At 40.4% G+C, this 18,579-nt stretch overlaps 1 protein-coding gene across 2 annotated transcripts; it reads right to left on the bottom strand.

Moving 5' to 3' along the window:
- Window positions 1-940: 940 nt before the first annotated feature.
- LOC118363564 (fibroblast growth factor 18-like) lies at window positions 941-18,310 on the bottom strand. 2 transcript variants are annotated; one of them, XM_035744540.2, is made up of 5 exons: window positions 12,594-18,310; window positions 12,385-12,421; window positions 7,752-7,920; window positions 5,669-5,775; window positions 941-2,778 (listed from the first exon to the last, which is right to left on the bottom strand). In XM_035744540.2, the coding sequence occupies exons 1-5, from the start codon at window positions 12,623-12,625 to the stop codon at window positions 2,500-2,502; spliced, it is 624 nt and encodes a 207-aa protein (XP_035600433.1). In that variant the 5' UTR covers window positions 12,626-18,310; the 3' UTR covers window positions 941-2,499. The 2 variants fall into 2 exon arrangements, with proteins under 2 accessions (XP_035600433.1, XP_035600432.1); XM_035744539.2 differs by having other exon boundaries at window positions 7,743-7,920; window positions 12,594-18,306.
- Between the last annotated feature and the right edge of the window lie 269 nt (window positions 18,311-18,579).

The raw sequence follows: 18,579 nt of genomic DNA, 5'->3' as shown, positions 1-18,579 counted from the left end.
AATTATGACAAACTTCTTAGGAGATGTAAAACGAACTCCTTTCAGGCTGGTTTCCGGCCTTGATTTTAATGTCTGCATAACATCCCATGGAAGTTTAGGACATTTCAGTTATGATAGCAATTTCCGTAATGGGAAATGTTGCACAAGCCCACATCTAAACCCAGACGTTAGATGAATCAAATATTATATTCGTATCAAGTGGACCAAATTCAAATGACTTTTGTTCCTTGTACACAAACTTGCCTTACAGTCCCAATACGATTTAGCAGTTGTACACAGTGCACATACAGGCACTGTTCCTAAGACATAAACTCGATCAGAATATTAAAGACGTGATGAGAATTACCCACTGGGCAAAAGCTGGTTGACTCAATGTTGTTTCCACGTCATTTCACCTCAAAATGTAAATGTGTTGACGTTGAATAAAGGTGGATTTGCAAAAAGTCATCAAAGTAAGGGAATTTCATTTTTTTTTTCAACCAACCTTTAACCTAAATCAAATGACATGGTGAAATTTGTGGTTGACTTGGCGTTGAAGTCACGTTACTTGACGACTCAACCAAATGTAAATCAAAACTATACATTGAACTGACATCTGTACCTCTGCCCAATGAGTAACTACAAATATCTAAGTTCTGTTGGATGTCGTCTTGGCACAGACACAGCTAATGTACTATCAAAGTTCATGGTTAGGTTATAGTAAACGTGCCAGCCTTTACAACACATTTCCAATCCTTAGAATAGCTCTTACAATGATTCCGCAATGCAACATTTCTCAACCTAGAAATCTACTGCTGTTAAAAGCAGCCTTCACACGTTTAGGTTTGTATAGTATATGAAAATGCATTTGGTGAATTTATATAACCCCAGTGTGTAGGAGAGAAAAGGCATGCATTTGCCCCTCAACTATAATACCAGGCCAAGTAAACACATAGAAAAATGGTTTTAAATATAGTCCTCATTTTATTAACAGAGGCCAAATAAATTCATCACATTGTATTTACAAAGAAAGGCAATAAATATCTTATAATAGTCATAAAATTGTTTTGCATACATTTAAAAAAAAAAAAACATAAATGTGTCATGTTGTTAGTAGCATCTCATACAAAACCTGTCAGTTGGTAGACAAATATATAGGCTACTACAGCTCTACCCAGGAATAGAGGCTGAACTTTGTCATCAATGGTAATGATCTACAATGTTCTGTAGGGATCACAACTCCCCTGGTTGTCAGGTCTAGTAATGGCTGCAGTCGTTTCCTGAATCCAAAATAAGCATATTTCTGGTTGTATGGTTTTCAGGGTTTGAGAGTTAGGTCTTACAATACAGAGATAGTGGGTGGATAGGATGACTCTATACCTGTCTAAGTACACATTTGAACAATTCAGTGCTCTCGACATTATAACTGGCTTGGTTGAACACATTGTTAAAGATTAACAGTTTTTGGGATGTCTCTTTGAACATGGGTGCTTGGGGTGCACCATGAACAACCAGAAATACAATCCACCTTTTGGTTGTAGGCCTATGAAAAGCAGGGCAAAATTGGTGGATGCAGATGTTAATAATAACAGAAAGCTTGCTCTGTGTCAAAAAAATGATTCTGAAGTATATCAGATAACATCATATAAGGCAATGTTTCAAAAGCTGTCCAGTATTCATTAGGCTTTTTTTCTCTCCAACTTTCTACCACAGTAAGACACGTAAGGCTAAAGGTGTGATATTACGTTTCCCATCGTAATAGCCAGTTAACTTCTGAGCCACATCAACTCAGGTTAAACAAAACTACGACACCGTCTGTCTGATGCCTGGCTAGTCAAAGCATGTTGAATCATCAGTTGTACAACAAAAAAAATGTCAAGGAAATCACACTGTACACAACGTGTTCAGCGCATTCCATCCAGAGTAGGCAACGATTCAGGCAAAAGGTATCAACACGGAGGGAGAGTTGGGGGAGGGAGAGTGGGCACTGTCAAATATTGCACTCAAAGCTACACAGTTATCTAGGTAGACTGTGTCACCTGCCACTGTCACCTCTTTCCGTCTCGTCTCCCTGGCGTCTGATTCCAGTAGAAATACGGGATCCGTGTTGTCGGGGGGGGGGGGATGACACAAACAAAACTGACAGGTATTCCAATAAAATCTAGCGCTTTCTTTTTACAACATTTATAAACTCATGCTTCCCACCCTCATTGTCAGAAATATGCCTTCAGTTTGCAATTCAAAGGAGCCGAAGATAAGCAATAAGGGCCCTTTGTCATCCTTAGTTATCCGATATAAATAAAATAAGACACATTGTAATAATTATAACAACCCAGAAACACCCAACATTTGGGAGATGTTCAATGTTCCTGAAATATAAAAATAAAACATCTTTGAAATGTTTGTTCTTTTTTTGTCGTCGTTCTTTTTTTTTTTTTTACAAAAGTCTTCAAGGTGTTTTAAGGCAAGAATCTCGTGATTTCCTTGGGAAAACAGTGTGTCTGATGTCCCATCGGACCATCAGTTAGTTTCGGGGTTCTGTTTTAAGCGTCGCGCCCTTCGTGTCCGCTTAGTTACTGTAGTGAAACGGAACTCATCCAGTGGGTCCACCTTGCCCTTCGGGTGGCGTTTCATGAAATGCACTTCCTGTTGTGTTTGTGTGGTCCGCGATCCTTTTTTGGGCCTCCCCTTCCTGTTGAAGCCTAGGTACCACCCTTTGTACTTGGCCGACACGAGAGCTGTGTAATTGTTCTCCAAGAATTCTTCCACGAAGACGCACTCCTGATTCCTTCCATTGAGCTGCAAGGGAAAACAACATGGTTTTAGACACTTAGCACCTGGTTTCCCAACACTGTGAAAAAACTACTTCCGCATTCCACAATGGCAAACCATCAAGGAAACCTATTTTACCTACTGCCAAAGAAACATTTCTGTATGTCATATAAGCCAGAGAGAGATGGAACTACTACAGTTGCATAAAGTTGTTTTTCATTCCTTTTTAAATTGTGTTTCTGGTATGGCTCTTGTAAGGACACATACACCTTACTAGACATTTCAAACTTAGCTTTTCTCAGTTTTAAACTATGTTTGCATTTAAAAAAGAATTATACATTTTTGTGATATATACTTCCATACTTATGTATTTGGACAGTTAAGCTGCATTTGGACAGTGAAGGAACAAACATCACAGCTCACAAAAAAATGCTAACCTCCCCTGTTATTGGAAATGGTGAGAGGTTAGCATTTTTGGAAGGTATGATCTTTGTTCCTCTAACTTTCTCACACATCATTATTCAGGATTAATTCATGATTATCCATATTCATGGTAGCATCCACATGAACGTGGAAGTGTTCAGAAACATCTTCTATTCTTATTCACAACAAAAGTGACTCCAAAATTACACAATACACTATTCACTATTCAGTTCCTCCTGGGGAAGAAATTATCCGAAACAAAACCAAAAAACTGCAAATGTATCCAACAAGTTTGCAGAGTCACAAGCTTGATGTAGTCATTGCGTGCTAGAAATAGGGGACCAAATACTAAACTTTTAACTAGACATGTATAAAAACACCCTCAAATAAAAGGTGACATGCTGTCGCCATAAATGAAACATTTGATCCCAAATCCAAAATGCTGAAGTAAAGAGACACATTTTTAAATGTTAGCTTCACTGTCCAAATAAATACGGAGAGGAGTGAACATGCTGCTATTCAGTGGTGTAACGTACTTAAGTAAAAAATACTTTGAAGTACTACTAAAGTCAGGTTTTTTTCAGGGTATCTGTACTTGACTATTTTCTATATTTATTTTTATTTTCACTTGACTACATTCCTAAAGAGAATTATGTACTTTTTGCTCATTACATTTTCCCTGACACCCAAAAGTGCTCGTTACATTTTGAATGCTTAGCAGGACAGGAAAATGGTCTTCAATTCACACTCTTATCAAGAGAACATCCCTAGTCATCCATACTGCCTCTGATCTGACAGGCTTACTAAACACATGCTTCGTTTGTAAATTACGTCTGAGTGTTGGAGCATGCCCCTGGCTATCCATAAATTAAAAGAACAAGAAAATGATGTGCTCAGGTTTCATTAATAAAAGGAATTTTAAATGATTTATACTTGTACTTTTGCTTCTGATACTTAAGTATATTTTAGCAATTACATTTACTTGTGATGCGTAAGTATATTTAAAACCAAACACTTTTAGATTTTTAAAGAAGTTAAATGTTATTGGGTGACTTTCAAATTTACTTGAGTCATTTTCAATTCAGGTATTTTTACTTTTACTCAAGTATGACATTTGGGTACTTTTTCCCTAGCTGCTGCTATTTTACATGGCGCCACCTGGTGAACAAGAGGTATAATTGCAATGGCAATGCTGCTATGAGGCCATTAGCCTGTCAAAGCAGTGTGATGATTGCAGTCTATAATTGACTGGTGGAGGATCAAAAGGACAGCACAGGTTACGTAACAGGATGCCAGTGAGTTATCAAAATATTTCTGTCAGGGGTACACTAAGAAAAGCACTCTCCATCCTGGCTTGTATGTTCGGCAAGTGAACATAAGAAGATTTTCATTCCAAAACGCTATATATGTTTGATTTACCTTGATTTAACTAGGCAAGTCAGTTAAGAACAAATTCTTATTTTTAATGGCGGCCTACATCCACCAGGCTCTGAGAAATAAGTATTGCTGCTTGGTTTTATACAGTTAAATGTAACAAATAACTACATTTAAAAAAAATTGAACTGCACAAATTATACATTTGTGACATCAATATTGAAATATAGAAATAAATAAATACAGTAATATGAGGTCGTTATGTAAAACATTTACATTTGACATTTTAGTCATTTACCAGATGCTCTTTTCCAGAGCAACTTATAGTAAGTGCATTACTTTTAAGATAGCTAGCTGAGACAACCACATATCACAGACAAATATATAGGATTCAAACATTCCGTTCCAGCTAAACAATGGATATATAGGGGTTTTGCTAAAAAAAAATAGAACAATAAAAAAAACTTTAAACTTTTAATTTAAAAAATGTCGAAAGTCTATTAATAAAAAACCTGATAAGAGTAATATTTCACACACATATGAAGGAACTCATAAGCAATCATTTCTGATGAAAAAACACAAATGCGAAACATTTGTGGATATAGCGTTTTGAAAATAAATAGTTGTCACCTATTTATGTCTTATTATTTATTGCACAGCGATGTATGTCTTAGTCTTGCTCAAATATCCTTACAGGGTAAATCCACAGTTGGAAAAAAATAACCGCCACAGTTTCGGTAACAAATCTACGGAATAATGCAAGGACTGACCATCCATGATATCAACATTATAAATGTCTTGAGACTATACAGTATCAAGTTGAACTAAGCTCATGAAGCACTTATATTCTTCAAGAATCAATGTGTACATGTAATTCATTTAGAAGTCCCAACAGATGTAGCAACTGTAGATTCCCCCTTTAAAGAGGATCTTTACCACACATAATAATAATAAAAACTTCTTGTGTAAAAGTATTTGTTCTAATGTTAGTTATAGTAATGGCTTCATCCACTGGAATCACTCAAAGAATCTGCTATTGGCACTAGGCAAAACATGTATTTCTTTGGGTTAGATTTGCCCCATTCTCTAGCAAGAGAGTAACAACCAAGGATATGCTTACCTTTCCAACTATTTTGCCATTCTTGTTCATACAGATGTAATACTCACTCTCCTTCCCTTTTATTCGAATATGGCTCCCAAAGGTCTCCGTCTCGACAACAAGAAGAGCTACAAGGTGAAGGAGAAACACATTTACTTCATGAATACTCCCAGCCACTTACAGTACATTCATTAAGTAGATTGTAAGCTGATTGATACAGACCATTTGAAACAGATAATAACTATTGGTTCATGAAAGATACTCTATAATAGACTTCGCCATCTCCACAGAATAACAAATATACAACTTTAGCCTCATAAACATTTGAAAACGACTCATTCTAAACCAGGATGCCGGCGGCTTCTTTTGCACTGGCACAACCTTAACCCCTGTGGGGTCACCTTTGTTTCTGTTCGCTCCTCGCGGGCAAGAGATCTGCCAAACATTGTGGAGCGGTTACGCTCCCTCAGGATTAGGTTTCAGGTTCTCTTTAGTCTGTGCTCACTCAATCAAAAAGTTAAAGATGATCCATTTGTTTAACACACTGGCTTATTCAGTGGCACTCAAGGGAACGGAGGCGAGCAGGGGGGGGTTCTCCAAAATTGTCCTGTAAAACAATCTTGTAGGTGAGTGGGAAACTCATCTCAGAACTGACGTTGAGAGAGAGAGGGAAGAAGACATCCCGCCCTTTCAACCAGGGAGCAAAGAGGATAAAATGACTGGTGAGACTTCTCTGAATGCACAGGTTTGAGAAACACATTGGCGCTCCTGAGAGGAGTTGGAGGAGCTGAGACAGAGACAGACACAAGTCCACACTTAGCTGCCCCTCTTCCATCCCTTTCATACTACAATGGGAAAAAGCAAGCTGTACCGTGATATCCCGGGTTGAAGAGGGTTTTAGTGTAGTGTCGCTCACTGCGGCCAAGCTTAATAAGAAACCCCACAGCATTCTCAGCGCTGAATCGCAAACGACTGTGCCTCGGACTTATGCATGTACCACTGGAGACTTCAATTGCAACCGGAAACTACAGGTGCAACATCTGCCTTTAGAAAAATAACTAATTCTGTCTGTTTCATGTGGATTTTTTAAAACAAATGTGACTATGCATTTAGATACATAAGATGCTATCGGATAAATGGTGACATCAATTATGTGGGATTGCATGTGACACATTCTCTAGCCCAGCTCTGCTGCCTGGGGAGAATTATAACTCTGTTTTATCCGCGTGTATATGTGGGGTAGCTGACCTTGTAGTAGCTGAGGCTCCATTTCTCAGCCATGCTTTCTGACCCTCCATTGTGAGGTTGCTGTTATGACTGAGTGAGGATTAGTGCAGAGAGGAGAGAAGAGTGTCTTCTCGAGCCTCCTGTTAAATCAGTGTCAAGGAGTTCACAGGTGCCAGGTACTGGGGCTGAGTGGAGGGGGCAGGGTTGGCAATTCCTCATGGGGAACATTGAATCTGCTTCCACTCAAGCTCTAACAAGCAACGAGAGGAAACCTCGCCTCGGTGCATCTGTGACTGAACACAGTCGACCGGCGGTGCTTGTTGGCGACTCATACATGTGAGTGCAAACAGGCAAGCACTCCCATACAAATGCGTCTAGACTGCAGCCCAACTTTTAATAGAAAATGGGCCATGTCCACAGTGACAAGTACTGATAAACCCTCCACAGAGTTGAAAAGAACTATGCCAGGCATCACGCAGAATTACTTTCCATGACAACAATCAGATGTATTTCCACCTCAATATAATCACCGACCAGAACAGTGTAAGGAACACAGCTGAGACACAGTGAATAAAGACAATATATACAGTACCTCTAGATGTGCTTTATCTGTGGCCGGACACGTTCATAGCCTCAAATTCCCACACTATTCATAATCTTAATGGCTTAACCAAGCAATCAAGGAGGAGCTGAGTTAGGGTCAAAGTTCACTCATTAAAAATGTAAACCCAACTCTGACCAGTAGCGGTCCAAAATAGGTCGAATGAATCCTGTGTCACATGGGAAATGTTTCCCACAATAAAGACCATTGATGAGGGGAACTGGCATGAAGCGTCTGTAAGTGAAGTGCACAGGAATTCTCCCGTACCGTACTTGCCCCCATCGTCTCCGTTGGCGTTGACCTTCTTGCCCAGGATCTGGACATGCTTGCCCGTGGTGTGGCTGTACAGCTGGTAGATACGGATCTGCTTCCGGCTCAGGTCGTCCGGGTTCCGCGTGTGGTTCTCAATATAGATCCTGAAATCGGCTGAGCTCTGTTGAGATTCCTGGAGGAGAAAGACATGACACAGGTGGTCATAGACCCGCTTTTACCAGGGCCTCTGTCGTGAAGCTCTGCTTAAAGGCCAGAAACTGAGGTAACACCTTGGAAGTTGTAAGCTGACATTTTTAAGTTCCGTTTGCTCATTAAAACTGACATGTTTCTTCCACACGTGTTTCTTCCACACGACATGTTTACAAGGTAATGAAACTGTGCGGCATTGTACAAATTCAAAGGGCACACACTGTAGAAGTTCACCGAGAACAAAAGCACAACATGGTACATGCTTCATTATTATTGCATGTCTTTGTATTGAGGCAGCTGTCTATGCGCCCGGGGATATCTTGAAAACAGTATTCCATTTCCACAAGCATGCAAGCCACTAGCAATTATACACCTGAAGCATCCATCCCTGTTACGCTATCATCAAACAAATATCTGCCTGAGGGCCCAGTAAGGCCCATAAATCACAGTGGAGATGTGGATGTGATGGCGAGAGACAGCTTGTACCACAGAAACACACTCGGAGGGGAGCCTCTTGTAACATAAATTCGCCATTCAAATATTTCACACTGTTAGCCTGAATGCAAAGGTCTGTTCTGCACTTACAAGTCAGCCCCCCTCCAAAAAAAACAGAAAAAAAATTGCTGACTTCGACAACACGTCAAAATGAACACAGCCTGTGTGCCCTGTCACCCTAACCCATATGTGGATGGGAAGGATAACGTATACTTTCGAAACCCCTGGAATCTCGATGTGCGCCAAGATCCCATTCCCCAGCTGTATCATGTGGTAATTACATAGTAACTGCCTTTTTATGTGGCTTCTCTCAGGTGGCTAATTATATACACATTACATACACCAACTCCTTGTTGTTTTAACCTCAGAAAATTAATGGCATTTAGTGAATGAGAGGGGAAATATGCTCATGGTAGAACAAATCTTTAACACAGGGGGGAAAACAAACCACTGATCTGAATACAAATCCCAGTAGTGTCAGCAAGGTGTCAGCGAAAATTGAAGCAACTAAGAAGCATAGTCACTTTTGGATGGTCTTGAAACAACTGCAAATGGATGAATTGAAAATATGAAACAATTGTACATCATGTTTAATGTAAGGGATAATCAACAAGAGGCTATGCGACTGACGTGGTAGTTGTGCTCCACGACACGCTAGCGGAGGTACATTGCTTTCCAGAGAACACATAGAGCCCCAAGCTGACTATCCCTTCATACCATGGGTCTAATTTAACACATTTGCTGCTGAAAATGTGTTCCTTTGCCGGTATAAATGTGCTCAACATCCACTGAAGTATCTTGCAAGTTCACTAGATAGCAACAGTAGTTGACGTGGTAACCAAACAAACAGACTTGCTGGTTTAGCTAACCAAACCATCAGTCGTAGCTTGCTATTATGACATTTGAATTCAACAATGCCAATGCTGTTTTCAATTCGACTTTTGCATTCAAAAGCAGCTCAAACATAGAACATGCTACAATGAACTATAGCCATTGAATTCTACCGTGCAAATATACTGTGCGTTATAGGGAAATAATACACGCTCTATAGTCCCCGTCAAGCCAATCAGAAACATGTATTCAACAATGCCATGGTACAACGCTAAAATTAAATTGTTTGCCTAAAACAAAGATGCATCTTAATCAATAAGCAATTTTATTGAAATCGCTATGTCAAACTTCCTTTGAATTTAGTCAACATTAAGGAAGTTATTATGACACACCTCATACTTCCGTACCTAAGAAACAGTGCATCCAATAGAGAATCCAGAACTCCATTAAAGCTTCCACAACTCTAAAAGAGCATTCAAAACTATCATAGAGCATCCAAATCTAATAGAGCATCAACATCTCCATTAAGCTTCCACAACTCTAAAAAGAGCATTCAAAACTATCATAGAGCATCCAAATCTAATAGAGCATCAACATCTCCACTAAAGCTTCCACAACTCTAAAAAGAGCATTCAAAACTATCATAGAGCATCCAAATCTAATAGAGCATCAACATCTCCATTAAGCTTCCACAACTCTAAAAAGAGTATTCAAAACTATCATAGAGCATCCAAATCTAATAGAGCATCAACATCTCCACTAAAGCTTCCACAACTCTAAAAAGAGCATTCAAAACTATCATAGAGCATCAACATCTCCACTAAAGCTTCCACAACTCTAAAAAGAGCATTCAAAACTGTCATAGAGCATCCAAATCTAATAGAGCATCTTTAATAGAGCTTCCAAAACTCACCACAACCCTAGAATGAAATGGTCTGTCTATTATACTAACCCACAAAGTTCACCACCAAGACAGCACTCACTAACAAGACTTTTAGGATAACTACTGCTTTGGGATTTGTATCAAATCTCTCCATCTCTAAACAAACACAAAAGGTGTGTTTTGTAGACAATTGCATTTCACACGGAGGAAACAAAGGCAAGCCTCTGCAGAGGGCCAAAAGTAAACGCAACCGACAAAAAGAAATGATCGGGTCGTCTCCCTCTTTAAAGGCGGGATGAAAATGGGTATGGTTGAAACTTCAAAAGTCTGGCACCATCTTTGCTGGGAAGCTTCGCCCCCTTGCATCTCAGATACACCTTACCACCTGCGAACCCCACACATAGGTTTACAAAACACTATACATGCCATCAAGGTTGTGCTGTGCAATTGTATTGGTCTATCGAAAGTGCATTTCCTTCAAGAAAGCCTCTATGAGACTTCCTTCTGCCCTACCTCTTTTTGCAGAAGCAATTAGTCGTGCAAAGCATGGAGCATATATCGATGTATATATATATCACCACAGATATGGGAAGCAATTAAAACTATAGTATTGTGATTACTGTCTAGGTTGGGGAAGATATCAGACAGTTGACACAAGTGTTGTTTTTGCCAATTCCTTTGGAACAAGAACATAACCCAGTTGTCTCCTCTTTGTTTTTTATTTATTTTTTAAACCACCAGCTTTTTTCCTTGCTGAGGGGTGTCTTTGTAAGATGTCCCCTCTATTATGAAAGGGTAATGCCAGGTTTTTATAATCATAATCCCTTGACCCATTTGTTTAGAACATCTCCGACAGAGATGTGATGTCCAAGAGGTAGAATGAGGGATTGTACTCTATGTCTTCGTCTATTGCAGCATCATTGGATGGATTGGGCTTCTCCTTTAATAATTTGTTTGGCATGAGTGGTTTGTTGACAATCTTAATCCTCATCTTCAATGCAAAGGATTACTTGTTGAAGCAACTCTGGAAATGTTAAGATTTTAAACTAGGTGATATCTTATCACCTCAATCAAGGGTAAGGGATTGGGCACATTGTATGTAATTACTTATCCCTGTATAAATAGCCTCTGACTTTTAATAAGCATTACATTGGAGACAGGGGAAAGAAATCGAGTAATTCTCTGTAATCCCTGAGAGATTTGATTGGCATCAACCCTGGTATATGATACTGACTAGACTACAAAACTAACCCCAAAAACAGAGGCATGGAAGCATTTCAGGATGTGGGCTAACCGCTGCCTCTCACTGTATCCAACAATATAACATGCTGGTTTCCAAACTACCCTTTGTATCTGCTATTCATTTACACCAAATACATCATGACAAATAAACGGAACTAAAAATAACCAACACATTCATGCCCAAACGCATTCATTTTTTTAAATATTAGGCAACAGTTAAATCTAACTCCATGCAGCATGTTACACTCCATAATAAAGAATGTGGGTTTTTACTGACGTTTGCTATAGACAACCAAGTTCATAAATAAATCGCATGCGTAAAAGATGCGGAGTTAGTGCGGTTTATACTATTATTACAAAATAGATCCACGGGTCTGAAATTGACCAAAACAGCAAATTATCATTATCTAAACGTCCTTGAAATGTATTTTCATCTCAGTTTTTCTCTGTTTCAATGCTGGTTGCCTGGCTCAATTGAGCGCGGTGGGTTTATCTGGTGCACTCGGGGATGCCTCGTTCATTAGCGAGATGCAAAAGGATAGTTTCCTCGACATTCCAAACCTATTTCCTTACAATAAAATGTACTATATTTTAACAAGGGTAGAGTTACTTTGCTTGTATTTGTGTTTGATGAAAAACAAACATCGATCTTTAATTAGGGAATTGTGTTCATCTTATCTAATTAAGGTAACACTAAAAAGTAACTGAAATCTGAGAAAAAGAACGCGCGTCTAACCAAGGTATGTTCAAGGTTGCAAAGTACCCACAAGTACCCACAAGCTAAAATAGTGTATAGTTACTGTATCCAATTGTATGAGTATTTGTTCATAATAAATCCAGAATGGGTCCAGAAAAATCACACACACACACACACACACACACACACACACACACACACACACACACACACACACACACACACACACACACACACACACACACACACACACACACACACACGCAGTGTTCAAAACAAGAACAATCAAATCAACCTACCTGGAGCTGGAAATAGAGGACCAGAAAATGTAAACACCTGGAGAGAGAAAAGGGAGGAGGGGGTTAATCACAAGCAATTACATTAAATATAAACGGCTATATCCATACCTGAATGTAAACGGTAGCAACTATGTAGCTTTTAGCGACTTCTATTGGTAAGAATGTACGTGTTTTGAGAAACGAAAGTAATAGAAAGATGGAATCCTTACAGGTATATGAACCTCGAAGGCACAACAGACATCTTGACTTGCTGAAATACACCTGTTTCCACAGTTTTAAAGCCCCGGGAGAAGTTGAGGATAGACCCGCCAGCGTCCTTACGCACACAATCCCGGAGGTGCCTTTGAATCCCAGTGTAATGATAAATAACTGGAGTGCAAAAATGTCACTGCATGCAACATTAGGTGCTTCCTTGTTGTAAGAAAATGATCCAGAGGGAAAAGGTAACGTATTGTTTCTTGTCCGCCTCCAAATCTCCTATCTCCGCTCTCACTGTCCGTTTAGACAGCGGTGTCTTGCCAGGCGTGGAAATATTCAACTTGCAACCATTGCTGAGTAGATTTCCCCTTGTTTAAAAATCCATTGCGCGCACCCTCTTTCCTCCCAAAGGTGCTACTCCAAAGATCAGAGGTACTTCAGTTCCGTCCGTACCTGCGGGGGATATCTACACATTGCAAGGATCATTTTAAATCTTCCGACTCCACAGTGGGAAAATGGCAAAAGGGGACAAGTGCGTAAAATCGAATATGATCATATATATATATATATATATTTTTTACGTGGAATACCTCGCGTTCTGATAAAACGTTGGTGTTATCCAGAGGGTAGCTATAAATATGAAACCTGAATCTAACGCAGCGGCAGATCTTCGTAGCAGGGGCGATGGTGTAATGCCTGTCAGTGGAGTATCTGCGGCTAAGGATTTGGGCACAGTGAGGTTTTTCTGTTGGTGGTGGGTGGAAACGTGTCAGCGGTTTGCACCTGATAGGGTAATCTTTGAGAGGCCATCAGTTTGGAGAATGTTTTCCTCGAGTCAGAAATGATAGTGATTGGGAGGGAGTTGGTACAAGGAGGAACACACGAATTGATTGACTTGTTTTTTTAACCTTTTTTTTAGAGACTTGTATATAGGCTACATTTTATTTGGAGCAATTCGATATTACCTTAAAAGCAGGTGGAAGCCTATTTCAAGTTTAAAATAGCTTACTTGGGCGAATAGTGGATTCTCATTTTAAGCTTAAATCATATTTTGTATTTTTCATAAATGCCTATCTGTTTTTTATATATATATATATTTGTTATTCAGTGTTAGTATTATTAATATCGAATTAATATTAGTTTATTATTGCCGCAGTTTTTGTTGTATTACCTTTGTAATGATAAACATTGTGTCATGTATTTTCAGAACACAATATTACAAAATTGTGTGCCGAGTTGGTTAGGCAACAGTCAAGACTACTCTTTCTCGGCTTCTCTTGGTTTCAAGTTATGTTGGAGGCCACTTCGTTTGTGGATTGGGCTTTACTCTCCCAGACAGCATTGAAATGCAGGTTGTTGTGGAACTCGATTTTTCAATAATATGCTATAACTTATCCCGCATTTAAATGAAAGAGAGGTGTGAATGTGTTTACGAGGCCCTCTGAACTCGCAGTGGAATGATCGATCATCCCTCCCGCCACTTAGGACCAGTGTGTGATTCCCCTTTATTGTCCTATTACAACGGGAATTACAGCATTCCATCCTCAATGCGTTTAAAATAAAAATTCATAATTTTCCCATTGGGTTAGTGGTACCTATTTAAACTATAGTTGATGGCACTTTGAATATCCGACAAGAATGAGGGTGGCTGTGTGAACCAATATAATGCCAAAATATTATCCCCAGAATTGTGAAACTCCTAGGTCCTCCATTTCCAAAATATTAAAAAATCCTAATTACACAAAATATAATAATTTATGATAGGAACAGCGGAATAAACACAATGTGTGAATGTCTGATGATTAGATTGACCTGGGGCTTTCATTTGGTGTACATCCAAAATACTTACAATCAACAAAAGACAATATGTTGAAAGCATTGGCTGGCAGTCCAAAATGAAGCTTTATGAAAAGTGATTAAAACCACAGGCATAATAAACTATAATTATGATACTGCACAAAAGGAGCCAGCATTGAGTTACTCATCGCCTCCAAAGCACAGGCTTGTGCCAATGCCTTGAAAGTATAAACCAGGAGCTGTGGTACAGAGTGAACAGAGCTGTGTCTTTTGATGTGCTGCTCAACTGTGTGACACTTGTGGCAAGCTTCAAAAGAAGAAGCTCCTGCGTACTGCTTACCTGCACATTTTCACTTTTTTTTATTTATTTTTTTAAATCAACGTTTTTTTCTACTGCCTCGGTCAGATGTTGAAAAAGCTTGGTGGCAATCTTGAAAAAAATGATGAAGACTCATGAAAATAAAAAGTCATTGTTCACTGTTTTGTGGCACTTCTATGGTATCTACCCCTCTGGTAGAACCACGTTACAGCAGGTATGACACATGGAGAAACTGTTCCATTCCATAGTTTATTCTAGGATGGAGGATACATTGCATTGACTCTGGGCTCTAATCAGTCACATTAAGCGACACGAACTACGGCGTATGTCAGATTTGTTCTTAGAACCATTTACATTTAGAATTTAGGCTAAGTGGCTATGAAGGTTAGTCAGAATTGTGATCAACAATTGAGAATTTTCTTGGGTGGAAAGTTGAGCCTACTGGTTGACAATGACTAGAGTCGAGGTTTATGAATGGGGAGCTGTCTCAGTCCTTCTGAGGAGAGGAGGGGGAGGTGGGCAGGCAAGCCAGCAACCCAAGAGTTAGGATTAGGTTACCCACAGCGACTGAGTGAAGAAAAGAACAAGCAAGTAAGCTAATGGTCTTGGGATAAACCCCACAGCCGCAAAAGAGAGTTTGTTACAAAATGCACCGTGGCTTTGCACCATCATCGCTACCGGTAGATGTCTCAGACTGTGTCGTGACGGTCATCAGGAATGTGGAGAATATCTCATTGACGCTAGAAAAAAAGGCAGGGTGAAAAAAAAGCTATCCGAGGGCGGTCAGCCAGGGGTTCAAAGAGCCTAGCGGGCCTTTAAGCTTGACAAAAGAACTTGGAAGTTCTGTAAGTGAATTCCAATGTACTATATTAGTGTCAGGACCCCCCTGCCACCCCCTTTCCTCCCCTCACTTCCCACTTTCATCTCCGACACGAACATATCGACTGGGGTGGGGGGGTCGGGTGGTTTTTTGGGGGGGCATCTGCATCCTATTGAATTCTCAAGGTGAGGGGACGGCCGAGAAGGACCTAGTGGCTCGTATAAGCCGTCCAGACCCTTTTCACTCCAAGTCACAGCCCAACGAGCGTGTGAGGAGGCGGGTGATAGCCTCTTCCTCTCATCTCCCAGGAATCAACCCAACCCCATTAGTATATTGGCGGCCCCTTTCACACTGTTGGCTTAGCTCTTTGGCCCTGGGCCCCCGGAGTCCCGTGGCGTAAGGTGGGCTAGTCAGGAGCAGGTCACTGCGGGGTCGTGACACCTCTGTGTGCAATAGGGTGACGGAGAGAGTGCCCAGAAGAGTGTCGCTGAGAGAGAGGCGAGCCTTGAAGAAAAGCCGGGAAGCATTTTGTATTTTGTCATTTGTCCCCCATCACATTTGCTTGGAGTCATTTAGGGCATCTTTGCCTTGAAGTGTGGGGCGACAGTGTGTGTGGGTGTGTGCCTTGAAGTTGGGGGCCACAGTATGAGTGTGAGAGAGGGAGAGAAAGAGACCATGTGAGTGTGGGGTCAAAATTAAACTATTGCTCCTTGACAAAAAAATCTCAAGAGTACCGTGATACATGCAGAACCTATTGACAAATCCATTAGCTTCAGTACCCAGCATGACACTAATGATGATATTTCTCCCTCAGTTCAACAGAGGTCTCACATATACACATAAAAAACAAACACACAGTATGGATCCCTCGCCACTAGTTGCGAACATATATCATTTTCATGATGTATTTGCACGCCCCACTAAACTCCTCTTACAATTACTCTCAGGCTCCAGCTTAATGGATGGTGAAAAAAGGCTACTGCCAAAAACTGTCATGATGTAGTAAAAAAAAAATGGTTTCATAACACTGATCAATGAGCCACATACCTCTACTTTTCTGGTCCATTTTGTATCTTTGGCACAATATGAAGATTCACTTGGATAGCAGAGGCTAATGTTGGGGGCTCATTTAACCTTTCAAGCCCATGTTGAATTCTATGAGTTATGCGCTAACGACATAATAACTGCTAAGAATTGGGTGGACTGGTGAAAGAAGTTTCAGGGAGCAAAATGACGTCAGTAATTTGTTGTCAGCTCTTGAAGTTTTTCTGCATCGAAATGACCCCCTAAATGTTTGTTGGATTGCTGTAATTACCGATTTAAGGTGCTGGTTATTGGTAATGTGGCACAAAATTGCTGCAAGACTTGGAGAACCTGGTCAGAATGGTTGACTCAATCCATACTGTCAGCTTTCAGTTTTGAAGACTGGAAAGTGTCAAAAAGCTATACAACTGTACATACACAACCATATATTTGAAAGAAGTGTCTGGGTCTAAATGTGTAACCATTTTGTAACTTCGACAACAAACTAAAAACACCTCCAAAAAGAGGCTTCCATGAGGTTATACCCGTGTCGACACCATGCCACAGCCCTCCAACCTCATGACCTAGTCAGTCCACCTCAGGCGGTAAACACTTTGATTTGAAGTCATTACCTTCAAGTCAGTGGGCGAGAAGTATTTAGTGAGTGTTTAAAGGTCAAAAACTGTTAACAGAATGGATCAACCCATCTAATTGCTATTAAACTGTGGGGTGGGCGAGTATACTTCTTCAGGTAGAGGTGGGCTTTGAGAATGTAGTCCCATTTCACTCCCAGAGGTCAGCTGTATGGTTAGGATCGGAATAACATGGCGCCGGAGACCAAGGCTGACATTTTACGTATTCCTAACCAATTGTGTTTTTTTCTTTTTTCTTTGCGTAACTTGTTTTTTAAACTTATTTTGTGCATAATGTTGCTGCTACTGTCTCTTATGACCGAAAATAACTTCTGGACATCAGAACTACGATTACTCACCACGGACTGTCAGAATCCTTTTTCCCTTTAACGTGTCTGACGGAATGATATACTGCTTTCCCGGGAACAGGCCCGTCATCCCCGTCATTTGCGTGAAGAGAAGGCGGAGAAAAAGGGGCCAGAGGGCGGGCTGTCTTCTGAGAATTTGTAGGCGATCAAATAAACCCCCACTTCTTTCCATTCTGCCAGCAAACGTGCAATCATTGGAAAATTAAATCGATGACCTACGTGGAAGATTAAACTACCAACGGGACATTCAAAACTGTAATATCTTATGCTTCACGGAGTCGGGGCTGAACGACGACATTATCAACATACAGCTGGCCTGTTATACGCTGTATTGGCAGGATAGAACAGCGGTGTCTGGTAAGAGAAGGGGCGGCGGACTATGCATTTTTGTAAATAACAGCTGGTGCACGATATCTAAGGAAGTCTCAAGGTTTTGCTCGCCTGAGGTAGAGTATGTCATGATAAGCTATATACAACATCTATCTACCTAGAGCGTTTTCATCTGTATTTTTCGTAGCTGTCTACATACCCCCACAGACTGATGTTGCCACTAAGACTGCACTGAATGAGCTTTATTCCGCCATAAGCAAACAGGAAAACACTCACCCAGAGGCGGCGCTCCTAGTAGCCAGGGACTTTAATTTAGGGAAACTTAAATCCGTCTTACCAAATTTCTATCAGCATGTTAAATATGCAACCAGAGGGAAAAAACTCTGGCCACCTTTACTCCACACACAGAGATGCATACAAAGCTCTCCCTCGCCCTCCATTTGGCAAATCTGACCGCAATTCTATCCTCCTGATTACTGCTTACAAGCAAAAATTAAGCAGGAAGCACCAGTGAATCGATCAATAAAAAAGTGGTCAGATGAAGCAGATGCTAAGCTACAGGACTGTTGCTAGCACAGACTGGAATATGTTCTGGGATTCCTCCAATGGCATTGAGGAGTACACCACATCAGTTATTGGCTTCATCAAGTGCATCGATGACGTCGTCCCCACAGTGACCGTATGTACATACCCCAACCAGAAGCCATG

The sequence above is a fragment of the Oncorhynchus keta genome, chromosome 30 (assembly GCF_023373465.1).
Source record: "Oncorhynchus keta strain PuntledgeMale-10-30-2019 chromosome 30, Oket_V2, whole genome shotgun sequence".
NCBI lineage: Eukaryota > Metazoa > Chordata > Actinopteri > Salmoniformes > Salmonidae > Oncorhynchus > Oncorhynchus keta.
This window is presented reverse-complemented; position numbering and strand designations above follow the sequence as displayed.